At 54.9% G+C, this 15185-nt stretch overlaps 1 protein-coding gene across 1 annotated transcript in view; it reads left to right on the forward strand.

Moving 5' to 3' along the window:
- Positions 1-15185, forward strand: part of LOC132387162 (alpha-2-macroglobulin-like) — a gene marked incomplete at both ends in the record, with an annotated part of 77346 nt that overhangs the window by 686 nt on the left and 61475 nt on the right. The window contains 2 exons of the mRNA XM_059959515.1: positions 12553-12714; positions 12838-13065. Of these exons, the coding sequence (XP_059815498.1) occupies positions 12553-12714; positions 12838-13065 (390 nt within the window). The remainder of the gene's footprint in view (positions 1-12552; positions 12715-12837; positions 13066-15185) is intronic.

Below are 15185 nucleotides of genomic sequence, written 5' to 3' on the forward strand. Positions count from 1 at the left end.
GAAACATCCTCTCCACATCCACTCTATCTGTGTCCTCTGGTCCTAGACTCCCCCCACTATAGGAAACATCCTCTCCACATCCACTCCATCTGTGTCCTCTGGTCCCAGACTCACCCACTACAGGAAACATCCTCTCCACATCCACTCTATCTGTGTCCTCTGGTCCTAGACTCCCCCACTACAGGAAACATCCTCTCCACATCCACTCTATCTGTGTCCTCTGGTCCTAGACTCCCCCACTACAGGAAACATCCTCTCCACATCCACTCTATCTGTGTCCTCTGGTCCTAGACTCCCCCACTACAGGAAACATCCTCTCCACATCCACTCTATCTGTATCCTCTGGTCCTAGACTCCCCCACTACAGGAAACATCCTCTCCACATCCACTCTATCTGTGCCCTCTGGTCCTAGACTCCCCCACTACAGGAAACATCCTCTCCACATCCACTCTATCTGTGCCCTCTGGTCCTAGACTCCCCCACTACAGGAAACATCCTCTCCACATCCACTCCATCTGTGTCCTCTGGTCCTAGACTCCCCCACTACAGGAAACATCCTCTCCACATCCACTCTATCTGTGTCCTCTGGTCCTAGACTCCCCACTATAGGAAACATCCTCTCCACATCCGCTCTATCTGTATCCTCTGGTCCTAGACCCCCCCCCCCACTATAGGAAACATCCTCTCCACATCCACTCTATCTGTGTCCTCTGGTCCTAGACTCCCCACTATAGGAAACATCCTCTCCACATCCACTCTATCAGTGTCCTCTGGTCCTAGACTCCCCCACCATAGGAAACATCCTCTCCACATCCACTCTATCTGTGTCTTCTGGACCTAGACTCCCCCACTACAGGAAACATCCTCTCTGCATCCACTCTATCTCTGTCCTCTGGTCCTAGACTCCCCCACTACAGGAAACATCCTCTCCACATCCACTCTATCTGTGTCCTCTGGTCCTAGACTCCCCCACTATAGGAAACATCCTCTCCACATCTACTCTATCTGTGTCTTCTGGACCTAGACTCCCCCACTACAGGAAACATCCTCTCCGCATCCACTCTATCTGTGTCCTCTGGTCCTAGACTCCCCCACTGTAGGAAACATCCTCTCCACATCCACTCTATCTGTGTCCTCTGGTCCTAGACTCCCCCACTGTAGGAAACATCCTCTCCACATCCACTCTATCTGTGTTCTCTGGTCCTAGACTCCCCCACTGTAGGAATCATCCTCACCACATCTACTCTATCTGTGTCCTCTGGTCCTAGACTCCCCCACTACAGGAAACATCCTCTCCACATCCACTCTATCTGTGTTCTCTGGTCCTAGACTCCCTCACTACAGGAAACATCCTCTCCACATCCACTCTATCTGTGTCCTCTGGTCCTAGACTCCCCACTACAGTGAACATCCTCTCCACATCCACTCTATCTGTGTCCTCTGGTCCTAGACTCCCCCACTGTAGGAATCATCCTCACCACATCTACTCTATCTGTGTCCTCTGGTCCTAGACTCCCCCACTACAGGAAACATCCTCTCCACATCCACTCTATCTGTGTTCTCTGGTCCTAGACTCCCTCACTACAGGAAACATCCTCTCCACATCCACTCTATCTGTGTCCTCTGGTCCTAGACTCCCCACTACAGTGAACATCCTCTCCACATCCACTCTATCTGTGTCCTCTGGTCCTAGACTCCCCCACCAGGGGAAACATCCTCTCCACATCCACTCTATCTGTGTCCTCTGGTCCTAGACTCCCCCCACTATAGGAAACATCCTCTCCACATCCACTCCATCTGTGTCCTCTGGTCCCAGACTCACCCACTACAGGAAACATCCTCTCCACATCCACTCTATCTGTGTCCTCTGGTCCTAGACTCCCCCACTACAGGAAACATCCTCTCCACATCCACTCTATCTGTGTCCTCTGGTCCTAGACTCCCCCACTACAGGAAACATCCTCTCCACATCCACTCTATCTGTGTCCTCTGGTCCTAGACTCCCCCACTACAGGAAACATCCTCTCCACATCCACTCTATCTGTATCCTCTGGTCCTAGACTCCCCCACTACAGGAAACATCCTCTCCACATCCACTCTATCTGTGCCCTCTGGTCCTAGACTCCCCCACTACAGGAAACATCCTCTCCACATCCACTCTATCTGTGCCCTCTGGTCCTAGACTCCCCCACTACAGGAAACATCCTCTCCACATCCACTCCATCTGTGTCCTCTGGTCCTAGACTCCCCCACTACAGGAAACATCCTCTCCACATCCACTCTATCTGTGTCCTCTGGTCCTAGACTCCCCCACTATAGGAAACATCCTCTCCACATCCGCTCTATCTGTATCCTCTGGTCCTAGACCCCCCCCCCCCACTATAGGAAACATCCTCTCCACATCCACTCTATCTGTGTCCTCTGGTCCTAGACTCCCCCACTATAGGAAACATCCTCTCCACATCCACTCTATCAGTGTCCTCTGGTCCTAGACTCCCCCACCATAGGAAACATCCTCTCCACATCCACTCTATCTGTGTCTTCTGGACCTAGACTCCCCCACTACAGGAAACATCCTCTCTGCATCCACTCTATCTCTGTCCTCTGGTCCTAGACTCCCCCACTACAGGAAACATCCTCTCCACATCCACTCTATCTGTGTCCTCTGGTCCTAGACTCCCCCACTATAGGAAACATCCTCTCCACATCTACTCTATCTGTGTCTTCTGGACCTAGACTCCCCCACTACAGGAAACATCCTCTCCGCATCCACTCTATCTGTGTCCTCTGGTCCTAGACTCCCCACTGTAGGAAACATCCTCTCCACATCCACTCTATCTGTGTCCTCTGGTCCTAGACTCCCCCACTGTAGGAAACATCCTCTCCACATCCACTCTATCTGTGTTCTCTGGTCCTAGACTCCCCCACTGTAGGAATCATCCTCACCACATCTACTCTATCTGTGTCCTCTGGTCCTAGACTCCCCCACTACAGGAAACATCCTCTCCACATCCACTCTATCTGTGTTCTCTGGTCCTAGACTCCCTCACTACAGGAAACATCCTCTCCACATCCACTCTATCTGTGTCCTCTGGTCCTAGACTCCCCACTACAGTGAACATCCTCTCCACATCCACTCTATCTGTGTCCTCTGGTCCTAGACTCCCCCACCAGGGGAAACATCCTCTCCACATCCACTCTATCTGTGTCCTCTGGTCCTAGACTCCCCCCACTATAGGAAACATCCTCTCCACATCCACTCCATCTGTGTCCTCTGGTTCCAGACTCACCCACTACAGGAAACATCCTCTCCACATCCACTCTATCTGTGTCCTCTGGTCCTAGACTCCCCCACTACAGGAAACATCCTCTCCACATCCACTCTATCTGTGTCCTCTGGTCCTAGACTACCCCACGACAGGAAACATCCTCTCCACATCTACTCTATCTGTGTCCTCTGGTCCTAGACTCCACCACTACAGGAAACATGCTCTCCACATCCACTCTATCTGTGAACTCTGGTCCTAGACTCCCCCACTATAGGAAGCATCCTCTCCACATCCACTCTATCTGTGTCCTCTGGACCTAGACTCCCCCACTACAGGAAACAACCTCTCCACATCCACTCTATCTGTGTCCTCTGGTCCTAGACTCTCCCACGATAGGAAACATCCTCTCCACATCCACTCTATCTGTGTCCTCTGGTCCCAGACTCCCCCACTACAGGAAACATCCTCTCCACATCCACTCTATCTGTGTCCTCTGGACCTAGACTCCCCCACTACAGGAAACAACCTCTCCACATCCACTCTATCTGTGTCCTCTGGTCCTAGACTCTCCCACGATAGGAAACATCCTCTCCACATCCACTCTATCTGTGTTCTCTGGTCCTAGACTCTCCCACTACAGGAAACGTCCTCTCCACATTCACTCTATCTGTGTCCTCTGGTCCTTGACTCCCCCATTACAGGAAACATCCTCTCCACATCCACTCTATCTGTGTCCTCTGGTCCTAGACTCTCCCACTACAGGAAACATCCTCTCCACATCCACTCTATCTGTGTCCTCTGGTCCTAGACTCCCCCACTACAGGAAACAACCTCTCCACATCCACTCTATCTGTGTCCTCTGGTCCTAGACTCCCCCACTATAGGAAACATCCTCTCCACATCCACTCCATCTGTGTCTTCTGGTCCTAGACTCCCCCTCTACAAGGAACAGTCTAACAGGGGAAGGCGGGGGGTAGGGGTAGGTGTGTCATCTCTTCCCCAGCTACAAGATTGGCTCTATGACTGACAGTTCTCCTCCGTTCAGCCATGGTGAGAATTGTCCTCCATTCTATCAGGGCCTCCAACGTGTGTCCATTTTGACTCCTGTAACAGAGCCAGCCTTTCTGATCATTTTTTTTGAGCCTGTTGGCATCGCCCGCGTTGATTGCATTACCCCAGCACTCCACTGAGACCGGCAGAACAGGAGACCCCAGTAGCGGCGATTCCGGCCCCTCTTGTGCACAGCCTGTAAATCTGGTGTGTCGGCCTTCATTGGACAGGGTCGGAACACAGGACCCACGAGGGAATGTCGCAGCTCTGTAAAACCCTGGTTAGGCCCACACGTTGGGTATTGTGTTCAGCTCTGGTCTCCTCATTATAGGAAGGAGGTGGGAGCTTTAGAGAGGGTGCAGAGGAGATTCACCTGGACGCTGTCTGGATTAGAGAGGGTGCAGAGGAGATTCACCAGGACGCTGTCTGGATTAGAGAGGGTGCAGAGGAGATTCACCTGGACGCTGTCTGGATTAGAGAGGGTGCAGAGGAGATTCACCGGGACGCTGCCTGGATAAGAGAGGGTGCGGAGGAGATTCACCGGGACGCTGTCTGGATTAGGGAGGGTGCAGAGGAGATTCACCGGGACGCTGTCTGGATTAGAGAGGGTGCAGAGGAGATTCACCAGGACGCTGTCTGGATTAGAGAGGGTGCAGAGGAGATTCACCGGAACGCTGCCTGGATTAGAGAGGGTGCAGAGGAGATTCACCGGGACGCTGCCTGGATCAGAGAGGGTGCAGAGGAGATTCACCGGGACACTGCCTGGATTAGAGAGGGTGCAGAGGAGATTCAGAGGGACGCTGCCTGGATTAGAGAGGGTGCGGAGGAGATTCATCGGGACGCTGCCTGGATTAGAGAGGGTGCAGAGGAGATTCACCGGGACGCTGCCTGGATTAGAGAGGGTGCGGAGGAGATTCACCGGGACGCTGCCTGGATTAGAGAGGGTGCGGAGGAGATTCACCGGGACGCTGCCTGGATTAGAGAGGGTGCAGAGGAGATTCACCGGGACGCTGCCTGGATTAGAGAGGGTGCAGAGGAGATTCACCGGGACGCTGTCTGGATTAGAGAGGGTGCTGAGGAGATTCACCGGGACGCTGTCTGGATTAGAGAGGGTGCGGAGGAGATTCACCGGGACGCTGCCTGGATTAGAGAGGGTGCAGAGGAGATTCACCGGGACGCTGTCTGGATTAGAGAAGGTGCAGAGGAGATTCACCGGGACGCTGCCTGGATTAGAGAGGGTGCAGAGGAGATTCACCGGGACGCTGCCTGGATAAGAGAGGGTGCAGAGGAGATTCACCGGGACGCTGTCTGGATTAGGGAGGGTGCAGAGGAGATTCACCGGGACGCTGTCTGGATTAGAGAGGGTGCAGAGGAGATTCACCAGGACGCTGTCTGGATTAGAGAGGGTGCAGAGGAGATTCACCGGGACGCTGCCTGGATTAGAGAGGGTGCAGAGGAGATTCACCGGGACGCTGCCTGGATCAGAGAGGGTGCAGAGGAGATTCACCGGGATGCTGCCTGGATTAGAGAGGGTGCAGAGGAGATTCAGAGGGACGCTGCCTGGATTAGAGAGGGTGCGGAGGAGATTCATCGGGACGCTGCCTGGATTAGAGAGGGTGCGGAGGAGATTCACCGGGACGCTGCCTGGATTAGAGAGGGTGCGGAGGAGATTCACCGGGACGCTGCCTGGATTAGAGAGGGTGCGGAGGAGATTCACCGGGACGCTGCCTGGATTAGAGAGGGTGCAGAGGAGATTCACCGGGACGCTGCCTGGATTAGAGAGGGTGCAGAGGAGATTCACCGGGACGCTGTCTGGATTAGAGAGGGTGCTGAGGAGATTCACCGGGACGCTGTCTGGATTAGAGAGGGTGCGGAGGAGATTCACCGGGACGCTGCCTGGATTAGAGAGGGTGCAGAGGAGATTCACCGGTACGCTGTCTGGATTAGAGAGGGTGCAGAGGAGATTCACCGAGACGCTGTCTGGATTAGAGAGGGTGCAGAGGAGATTCACCGAGACGCTGTCTGGATTAGAGAGGGCGCAGAGGAGATTCACCGGGACGCTGCCTGGATTAGAGAGGGTGCGGAGGAGATTCACCGGGACGCTGCCTGGATCAGAGAGGGTGCAGAGGAGTTTCACCGGGACGCTGTCTGGATTAGAGAGGGTGCTGAGGAGATTCACTGGGACGCTGTCTGGATTAGAGAGGGTGCAGAGGAGATTCACCGGGACGCTGCATGGATTAGAGAGGGTGCTGAGGAGATTCACCTGGACGCTGTCTGGATTAGGGAGGGTGCAGAGGAGATTCACCGGGACGCTGTCTGGATTAGAGAGGGTGCAGAGGAGATTCACCAGGACGCTGTCTGGATTAGAGAGGGTGCAGAGGAGATTCACCGGGACGCTGCCTGGATTAGAGAGGGTGCAGAGGAGATTCACCGGGACGCTGCCTGGATCAGAGAGGGTGCAGAGGAGATTCACCGGGACGCTGCCTGGATTAGAGAGGGTGCAGAGGAGATTCAGAGGGACGCTGCCTGGATTAGAGAGGGTGCGGAGGAGATTCATCGGGACGCTGCCTGGATTAGAGAGGGTGCGGAGGAGATTCACCGGGACGCTGCCTGGATTAGAGAGGGTGCGGAGGAGATTCACCGGGACGCTGCCTGGATTAGAGAGGGTGCGGAGGAGATTCACCGGGACGCTGCCTGGATTAGAGAGGGTGCAGAGGAGATTCACCGGGACGCTGCCTGGATTAGAGAGGGTGCAGAGGAGATTCACCGGGACGCTGTCTGGATTAGAGAGGGTGCTGAGGAGATTCACCGGGACGCTGTCTGGATTAGAGAGGGTGCGGAGGAGATTCACCGGGACGCTGCCTGGATTAGAGAGGGTGCAGAGGAGATTCACCGGTACGCTGTCTGGATTAGAGAGGGTGCAGAGGAGATTCACCGAGACGCTGTCTGGATTAGAGAGGGTGCAGAGGAGATTCACCGAGACGCTGTCTGGATTAGAGAGGGCGCAGAGGAGATTCACCGGGACGCTGCCTGGATTAGAGAGGGTGCGGAGGAGATTCACCGGGACGCTGCCTGGATCAGAGAGGGTGCAGAGGAGTTTCACCGGGACGCTGTCTGGATTAGAGAGGGTGCTGAGGAGATTCACTGGGACGCTGTCTGGATTAGAGAGGGTGCAGAGGAGATTCACCGGGACGCTGCATGGATTAGAGACGGTGCGGAGGAGATTCACCGGGACGCTGTCTGGATTAGAGAGGGTGCAGAGGAGATTCACCGGGACGCTGCATGGATTAGAGAGGGCGCAGAGGAGATTCACCGGGATGCTGCCTGGATTAGAGAGGGTGCAGAGGAGATTCACCGGGACGCTGCCTGGACTAGAGAGGGTGCAGAGGAGATTCACCGGGACGCTGCCTGGATCAGAGAGGGTGCAGAGGAGATTCACCGGGACGCTGCCTGGATTAGAGAGGGTGCAGAGGAGATTCAGAGGGACGCTGCCTGGATTAGAGAGGGTGCGGAGGAGATTCATCGGGACGCTGCCTGGATTAGAGAGGGTGCGGAGGAGTTTCACCGGGACGCTGTCTGGATTAGAGAGGGTGCTGAGGAGATTCACTGGGACGCTGTCTGGATTAGAGAGGGTGCAGAGGAGATTCACCGGGACGCTGCATGGATTAGAGAGGGTGCTGAGGAGATTCACCTGGACGCTGTCTGGATTAGGGAGGGTGCAGAGGAGATTCACCGGGACGCTGTCTGGATTAGAGAGGGTGCAGAGGAGATTCACCAGGACGCTGTCTGGATTAGAGAGGGTGCAGAGGAGATTCACCGGGACGCTGCCTGGATTAGAGAGGGTGCAGAGGAGATTCACCGGGACGCTGCCTGGATCAGAGAGGGTGCAGAGGAGATTCACCGGGACGCTGCCTGGATTAGAGAGGGTGCAGAGGAGATTCAGAGGGACGCTGCCTGGATTAGAGAGGGTGCGGAGGAGATTCACCGGGACGCTGCCTGGATTAGAGAGGGTGCGGAGGAGATTCACCGGGACGCTGCCTGGATTAGAGAGGGTGCGGAGGAGATTCACCGGGACGCTGCCTGGATTAGAGAGGGTGCGGAGGAGATTCACCGGGACGCTGCCTGGATTAGAGAGGGTGCAGAGGAGATTCACCGGGACGCTGTCTGGATTAGAGAGGGTGCTGAGGAGATTCACCGGGACGCTGTCTGGATTAGAGAGGGTGCGGAGGAGATTCACCGGGACGCTGCCTGGATTAGAGAGGGTGCAGAGGAGATTCACCGGTACGCTGTCTGGATTAGAGAGGGTGCAGAGGAGATTCACCGAGACGCTGTCTGGATTAGAGAGGGTGCAGAGGAGATTCACCGAGACGCTGTCTGGATTAGAGAGGGCGCAGAGGAGATTCACCGGGACGCTGCCTGGATTAGAGAGGGTGCGGAGGAGATTCACCGGGACGCTGCCTGGATCAGAGAGGGTGCAGAGGAGTTTCACCGGGACGCTGTCTGGATTAGAGAGGGTGCTGAGGAGATTCACTGGGACGCTGTCTGGATTAGAGAGGGTGCAGAGGAGATTCACCGGGACGCTGCATGGATTAGAGACGGTGCGGAGGAGATTCACCGGGACGCTGTCTGGATTAGAGAGGGTGCAGAGGAGATTCACCGGGACGCTGTCTGGATTAGAGACGGTGCGGAGGAGATTCACCGGGACGCTGTCTGGATTAGAGAGGGTGCAGAGGAGATTCACCGGGACGCTGCATGGATTAGAGAGGGCGCAGAGGAGATTCACCGGGATGCTGCCTGGATTAGAGAGGGTGCAGAGGAGATTCACCGGGACGCTGCCTGGACTAGAGAGGGTGCAGAGGAGATTCACCGGGACGCTGCCTGGATCAGAGAGGGTGCAGAGGAGATTCACCGGGACGCTGCCTGGATTAGAGAGGGTGCAGAGGAGATTCAGAGGGACGCTGCCTGGATTAGAGAGGGTGCGGAGGAGATTCACCGGGACGCTGCCTGGATTAGAGAGGGTGCGGAGGAGATTCACCGGGACGCTGCCTGGATTAGAGAGGGTGCGGAGGAGATTCACCGGGACGCTGCCTGGATTAGAGAGGGTGCAGAGGAGATTCACCGGGACGCTGCCTGGATTAGAGAGGGTGCAGAGGAGATTCACCGGGACGCTGTCTGGATTAGAGAGGGTGCTGAGGAGATTCACCGGGACGCTGTCTGGATTAGAGAGGGTGCGGAGGAGATTCACCGGGACGCTGCCTGGATTAGAGAGGGTGCAGAGGAGATTCACCGGGACGCTGTCTGGATTAGAGAGGGTGCAGAGGAGATTCACCGAGACGCTGTCTGGATTAGAGAGGGTGCAGAGGAGATTCACCGAGACGCTGTCTGGATTAGAGAGGGCGCAGAGGAGATTCACCGGGACGCTGTCTGGATTAGAGAGGGTGCGGAGGAGATTCACCGGGACACTGCCTGGATTAGAGAGGGTGCTGAGGAGATTCACTGGGACGCTGTCTGGATTAGAGAGGGTGCAGAGGAGATTCACCGGGACGCTGCATGGATTAGAGACGGTGCGGAGGAGATTCACCGGGACGCTGTCTGGATTAGAGAGGGTGCAGAGGAGATTCACCGGGACGCTGTCTGGATTAGAGAGGGTGCGGAGGAGATTCACCGGGACGCTGTCTGGATTAGAGAGGGTGCAGAGGAGATTCACCGGGACGCTGCATGGATTAGAGAGGGCGCAGAGGAGATTCACCGGGATGCTGCCTGGATTAGAGAGGGTGCAGAGGAGATTCACCGGGACGCTGCCTGGACTAGAGATGGTGCAGAAGAAATTTATTTGACATTTTCTCCTGCATTCTCAGGATTCAATGTAAATTTATCATCTAGTTACTACACGGAAACATCACGTTGAGATACATTTCCTTGTTTCAGTAAATCCTAGAAATATAATGGGACGGACAAACAGCGAGAGAGGAAAAGACAACAAATTGTGCCAATAGGAAAGATCTTAATAAATAAGCAATTAAACTTGAGAGGATGAGTCTTTAAAAAAAAAGTGTCCATCGGTTGTTGGAACATTTCAATGAGGGGGCAAGTGAAGATGTCCCCTTTTCTTCAGGATCCTGAAGGTCGATGGGTCGTAACGGCTCCGTTCGACCCCACCCCCCCGCCCCCGCCATCTGGGACGTATATACAGAGAGATGCTGGAAGAAAGCCAACAACATCATGAAGGATCCCACCCACCCTGTTACTCACACTCCTGTCGGGGGGTGTGGGGGAAACAGTTCGCAGCGTCCGCACCCGGACCGCAAGAGTCAAAAATAGTTACTTTCCCTGAGTAGTGCCTCAACGCAATAAGCCAACCCTCCGGAGCCACTGTAACCCCACCCCGTGCCCCGCTTTTCCACCCAATAGAGAAAACGAGAGGGGACCCAGTAAGTTAAATCTCAGCTGGGCCCACAGAAAGCAAGTCACCGTTAAACTCCCCGACTTCAGGAGGAATCCCCCAATACTCCCCCCCCCACTCAACAGTACCCTGTCTGCTGTGGAGAACCTTCAGATTTCTGGGTGTCACAGTCTCCCAGGACCTGGAGTGGACACCCAACGCGGACACTCCTATCAAAAAGGCACAGCAGAGGTTGTATTTCCTCCGTCAACTCAGGAAGTACGACCTGCCGCAGGAGCTGCTGATTCAACTCTATCCTGGGATAAACCAGTCTGTTCTCTGTTCGTCCGTCACTGTCGGCTTTGGATCAGCCACCGGAACAAGACAAGAATAGACTCCAAAGAACGGTCAGGGCTGCGGAAAGGATTACCTGTGTGAAGCTCCCCTCGATCCAGGACTTGTATGCATCTGGAGTCAGGGGGCGAGCGAGCCGCATTATCGTAGACCCATCACACCCCGGACATCACCTGTCCCACCTCCTTCCTTCTGGTAGGCGCTTTGGATCACTGTACGCCAGGACAAATGGGTACAAGAGCAGTTTCTTTCCGTGCCATCAGTCTTATGAACACTTGAATTTCGGTCTATTATAAATCAAGTCCACCTGTACATTCAGTGAGAGGGACCGCGTTGTATGTAGTTTATGATTATTTGGACTATTGTTTTCGTTTGCTTTTAATTCTGTACAGTGAGAGCTCAGGGAAACCGGCGTCACGTTCCCTGTATGTGTCCTCATACTTGGCGATAACGAAGGATTCTGATTCTGACAGGGCGGAGCAATACTGAATCTCCAGTAATCACAGTTAATTCAGCCCATGCAATCCCGCACACCCTAATACAAAATGAAGATGTGTAAGCCGGAAGTAGGGAAGCCTAATAGCTAGGCCTCAAAACAATCTACTCCCTAAAATGGAACAAAATTAAGATCAGTGAAAACTAAAAGTAGGGACCTTACATCTTACTTTGAACTGAAGCCTAATATCTAGGCCTCAAAACAATCTACTCCCCCAGACGGGACAAAATTAAGATCAGTGAAAACTAAAAGTAGGGACCTTACATCTTACTTTGAACTGAAGCCTAATATCTAGGCCTCAAAACAATCTACTCCCCCAGACGGGACAAAATTAAGATCAGTGAAAACTAAAAGTAGGGACCTTACATCTTACTTTGAACTGAAGCCTAATATCTAGGCCTCAAAACAATCTACTCCCCCAGACGGGACAAAATTAAGATCAGTGAAAACTAAAAGTAGGGACCTTACATCTTACTTTGAACTGAAGCCTAATATCTAGGCCTCAAAACAATCTACTCCCCCAGACGGGACAAAATTAAGATCAGTGAAAACTAAAAGTAGGGAACTTACATCTTACTTTGAGCTGAAACCTAATACATAGGCCGCAAAAACTTATCAGCTTCTCAAATGGTCAAAGTAAAACCAAACGACGCAGTCTAAAATACCCTAAACTTTGAAGTGCCACGCCTTACATTACCTTAGTTGATTGGGGGGGGAAGAAAACACCAGCGGGGCCTGGTCAACCCTGGATGGGTCGCCTGGGCAAGGCCACCTAGTGTTTAACGACCCGAATTCCCCAGGTTATATTACTGATGATGCATGTGGCCCAGTGCACACCCGGTTATTTACCCCAAGTCGTGTCGGGGTCAATCTAGCGGGGCCAAATGACACCGAATCTGCTGTGAGCGGATCACAAAGAGGGTCAGGGTTGGGCTGAGGGGTTCGTCGGCCCATCGTTTACCTCCATCGGTCTCAAAGAACAGTCGCTCTCCACTAACAGGTGGTGATCAAGTTGGGCTCGGGGAAACCAATGCCAGGAGTGAAGGTCTACCTGTTCAACTCGTTCAACCCCGGGGCGCAGGAGATCCTGGTCGACGACCAAGGAGAGGGGACCTTCTCCCTGGACACCTCCGAGTGGGAGGACGAGCTCGTGTCCCTCATGGTGAGTCCGGGAGGGGAATGCGATGTGCGCTCTCTGTCGGGACGGACGCGTCTCCCGTGCCCGGGTCAGGCGCGGATTTCGTTAACAGCGTGCGTGTTCTGCTCTCTCCCCCACCCCCCACAGGCCATTTACCACCTCCAGCCCGAGGACAGCTACCACTATCCCCGGCTCCCCAGCCACTCCCACGCCCGGCACTCGGTCAAGCGATTCTACTCCAAGTCCAACAGCTTCCTGTCCATCAGGAGCCGCGAGAGGGAACTGCCGTGCACGACGGAGCTGGAGGTTCCCATCAGCTACATCATCAGGGTTCTGCCGGACAACAGACCCCTCAGTCTGGACGTGTTTCACTTGGTGAGGCTGCATTTGCACTTCCTGCCGGCTCACTCTCTGTGTGAGAAAAACTACCTTTGGCGTCCCCGTCCCCCCCCCCGGTACTTCCCTCCAATCACTGAGAAATGATGCCCCCTCGTATTAGCCATTTCCACCCTCCCTCTGGCCGTCACCTCGAAAACCAGACAGCTCCCTCCCTAATCCAGACAGCGTCCCGGAGAATCTCCTCCGCACCCTCTCTAATCCAGGCAGCGTCCCGGTGAATCTCCTCTGCACCCTCTCTAATCCAGGCAGCGTCCCGGTGAATCTCCTCTGCACCCTCTCTAATCCAGACAGCGTCCTGGTGAATCTCCTCTGCACCCTCTCTAATCCAGACAGCGTCCTGGTGAATCTCCTCTGCACCCTCTCTCATCCAGACAGCGTCCCGGTGAATCTCCTCTGCACCCTCTCTAATCCAGACAGCGTCCCGGTGAATCTCCTCTGCACCCTCTCTCATCCAGACAGCGTCCCGGTGAATCTCATCTGCACCCTCTCTAATCCAGGCAGCGTCCTGGTGAATCTCCTCTGCACCCTCCCTAATCCAGGCAGCGTCCCGGTGAATCTCCTCCGCACCCTCTCTAATCCAGGCAGCGTCCCGGTGAATCTCTTCTGCACCCTCTCTAATCCAGGCAGCGTCCCGGTGAATCTCCTCTGCACCCTCCCTAATCCAGGCAGCGTCCCGGTGAATCTCTTCTGCACCCTCTCTAATCCAGGCAGCGTCCCGGTGAATCTCCTCTGCACACTCCCTAATCCAGGCAGCGTCCCGGTGAATCTCCTCTGCACCCTCTCTAATCCAGGCAGCGTCCCGGTGAATCTCCTCTGCACCATACCTAATCAAGGCAGCGTCCCGGTGAATCTCCTCTGCACCCTCTCTAATCCAGGCAGCGTCCCAGTGAATCTCCTCTGCACCCTCTCTAATCCAGGCACCATCCTGGTGAATCTCCTCTGCACCCTCTCTAATCCAGGCAGCGTCCAGGTGAATCTCCTCTGCACCCTCTCTAATCCAGGCAGCGTCCCGGTGAATCTCCTCTGCACCCACTCTAATCCAGGCAGCGTCCCGGTGAATCTCCTCTGCACCCTCTCTAATCCAGACAGTGTCCCGGTGAATCTCCACTGCAACCTCTCTAATCCAGGCAGCGTCCCGGTGAATCTCCTCTGCACCCTCTCTAATCCAGACAGCGTCCCGGTGAATCTCCTCTGCACCCTCTCTAACCCAGGCAGCATCCCGGTGAATCTCCTCTACACCCTCTCTAATCCAGGCAGCGTCCTGGTGAATCTCCTCTGCACCATCCCTAATCCAGGCAGCGTCCCGGTGAATCTCCTCTGCACCCTCTCTAATCCAGACAGCGTCCCGCTGAATCTCCTCTGCACCCTCCCTAATCCAGGCAGCGTCCCGGTGAATCTCCTTTGGACCCTCCCTAATCCAGGCAGCGTCCCGGTGAATCTCCTCTGCACCCTCTCTAATCCAGGCAGCGTCCCGGTGAATCTCCTCTGCACCCTCTCTAATCCAGGCAGCGTCCCGGTGAATCTCCTCTGCACCCTCTCTAATCCAGACAGCGTCCCGGTGAATCTCCTCTGCACCCTCTCTAATCCAGACAGCGTCCCGGTGAATCTCCTCTGCACCCTCTCTAATCCAGGCAGCATCCCGGTGAATCTCCTCTGCACCCTCTCTAATCCAGGCAGCGTCCCGGTGAATCTCCTCTGCACCATCCCTAATCCAGGCAGCGTCCCGGTGAATCTCCTCTGCACCCTCTCTAATCCAGACAGCGTCCCGCTGAATCTCCTCTGCACCCTCCCTAATCCAGGCAGCGTCCCGGTGAATCTCCTTTGCACCCTCCCTAATCCAGGCAGCGTCCCGGTGAATCTCCACTGCACCCTCTCTAATCTAGGCAGCGTCCCGGTGAATCTCCTCCGCACCCTCTCTAATCCAGGCAGCATCCCGGTGAATCTCCACTGCACCCTCTCTAATCTAGGCAGCGTCCCGGTGAATCTCCTCCGCACCCTCTCTAATCCAGGCAGCGTCCTGGTGAATCTCCTCCGCACCCTCTCTAATCCAGGCAGCGTCCCGGTGAATCTCCTCTGCACCCTCCCTAATCCAGGCA

This window comes from Hypanus sabinus, unplaced genomic scaffold (genome assembly GCF_030144855.1).
Source record: "Hypanus sabinus isolate sHypSab1 unplaced genomic scaffold, sHypSab1.hap1 scaffold_1581, whole genome shotgun sequence".
NCBI lineage: Eukaryota > Metazoa > Chordata > Chondrichthyes > Myliobatiformes > Dasyatidae > Hypanus > Hypanus sabinus.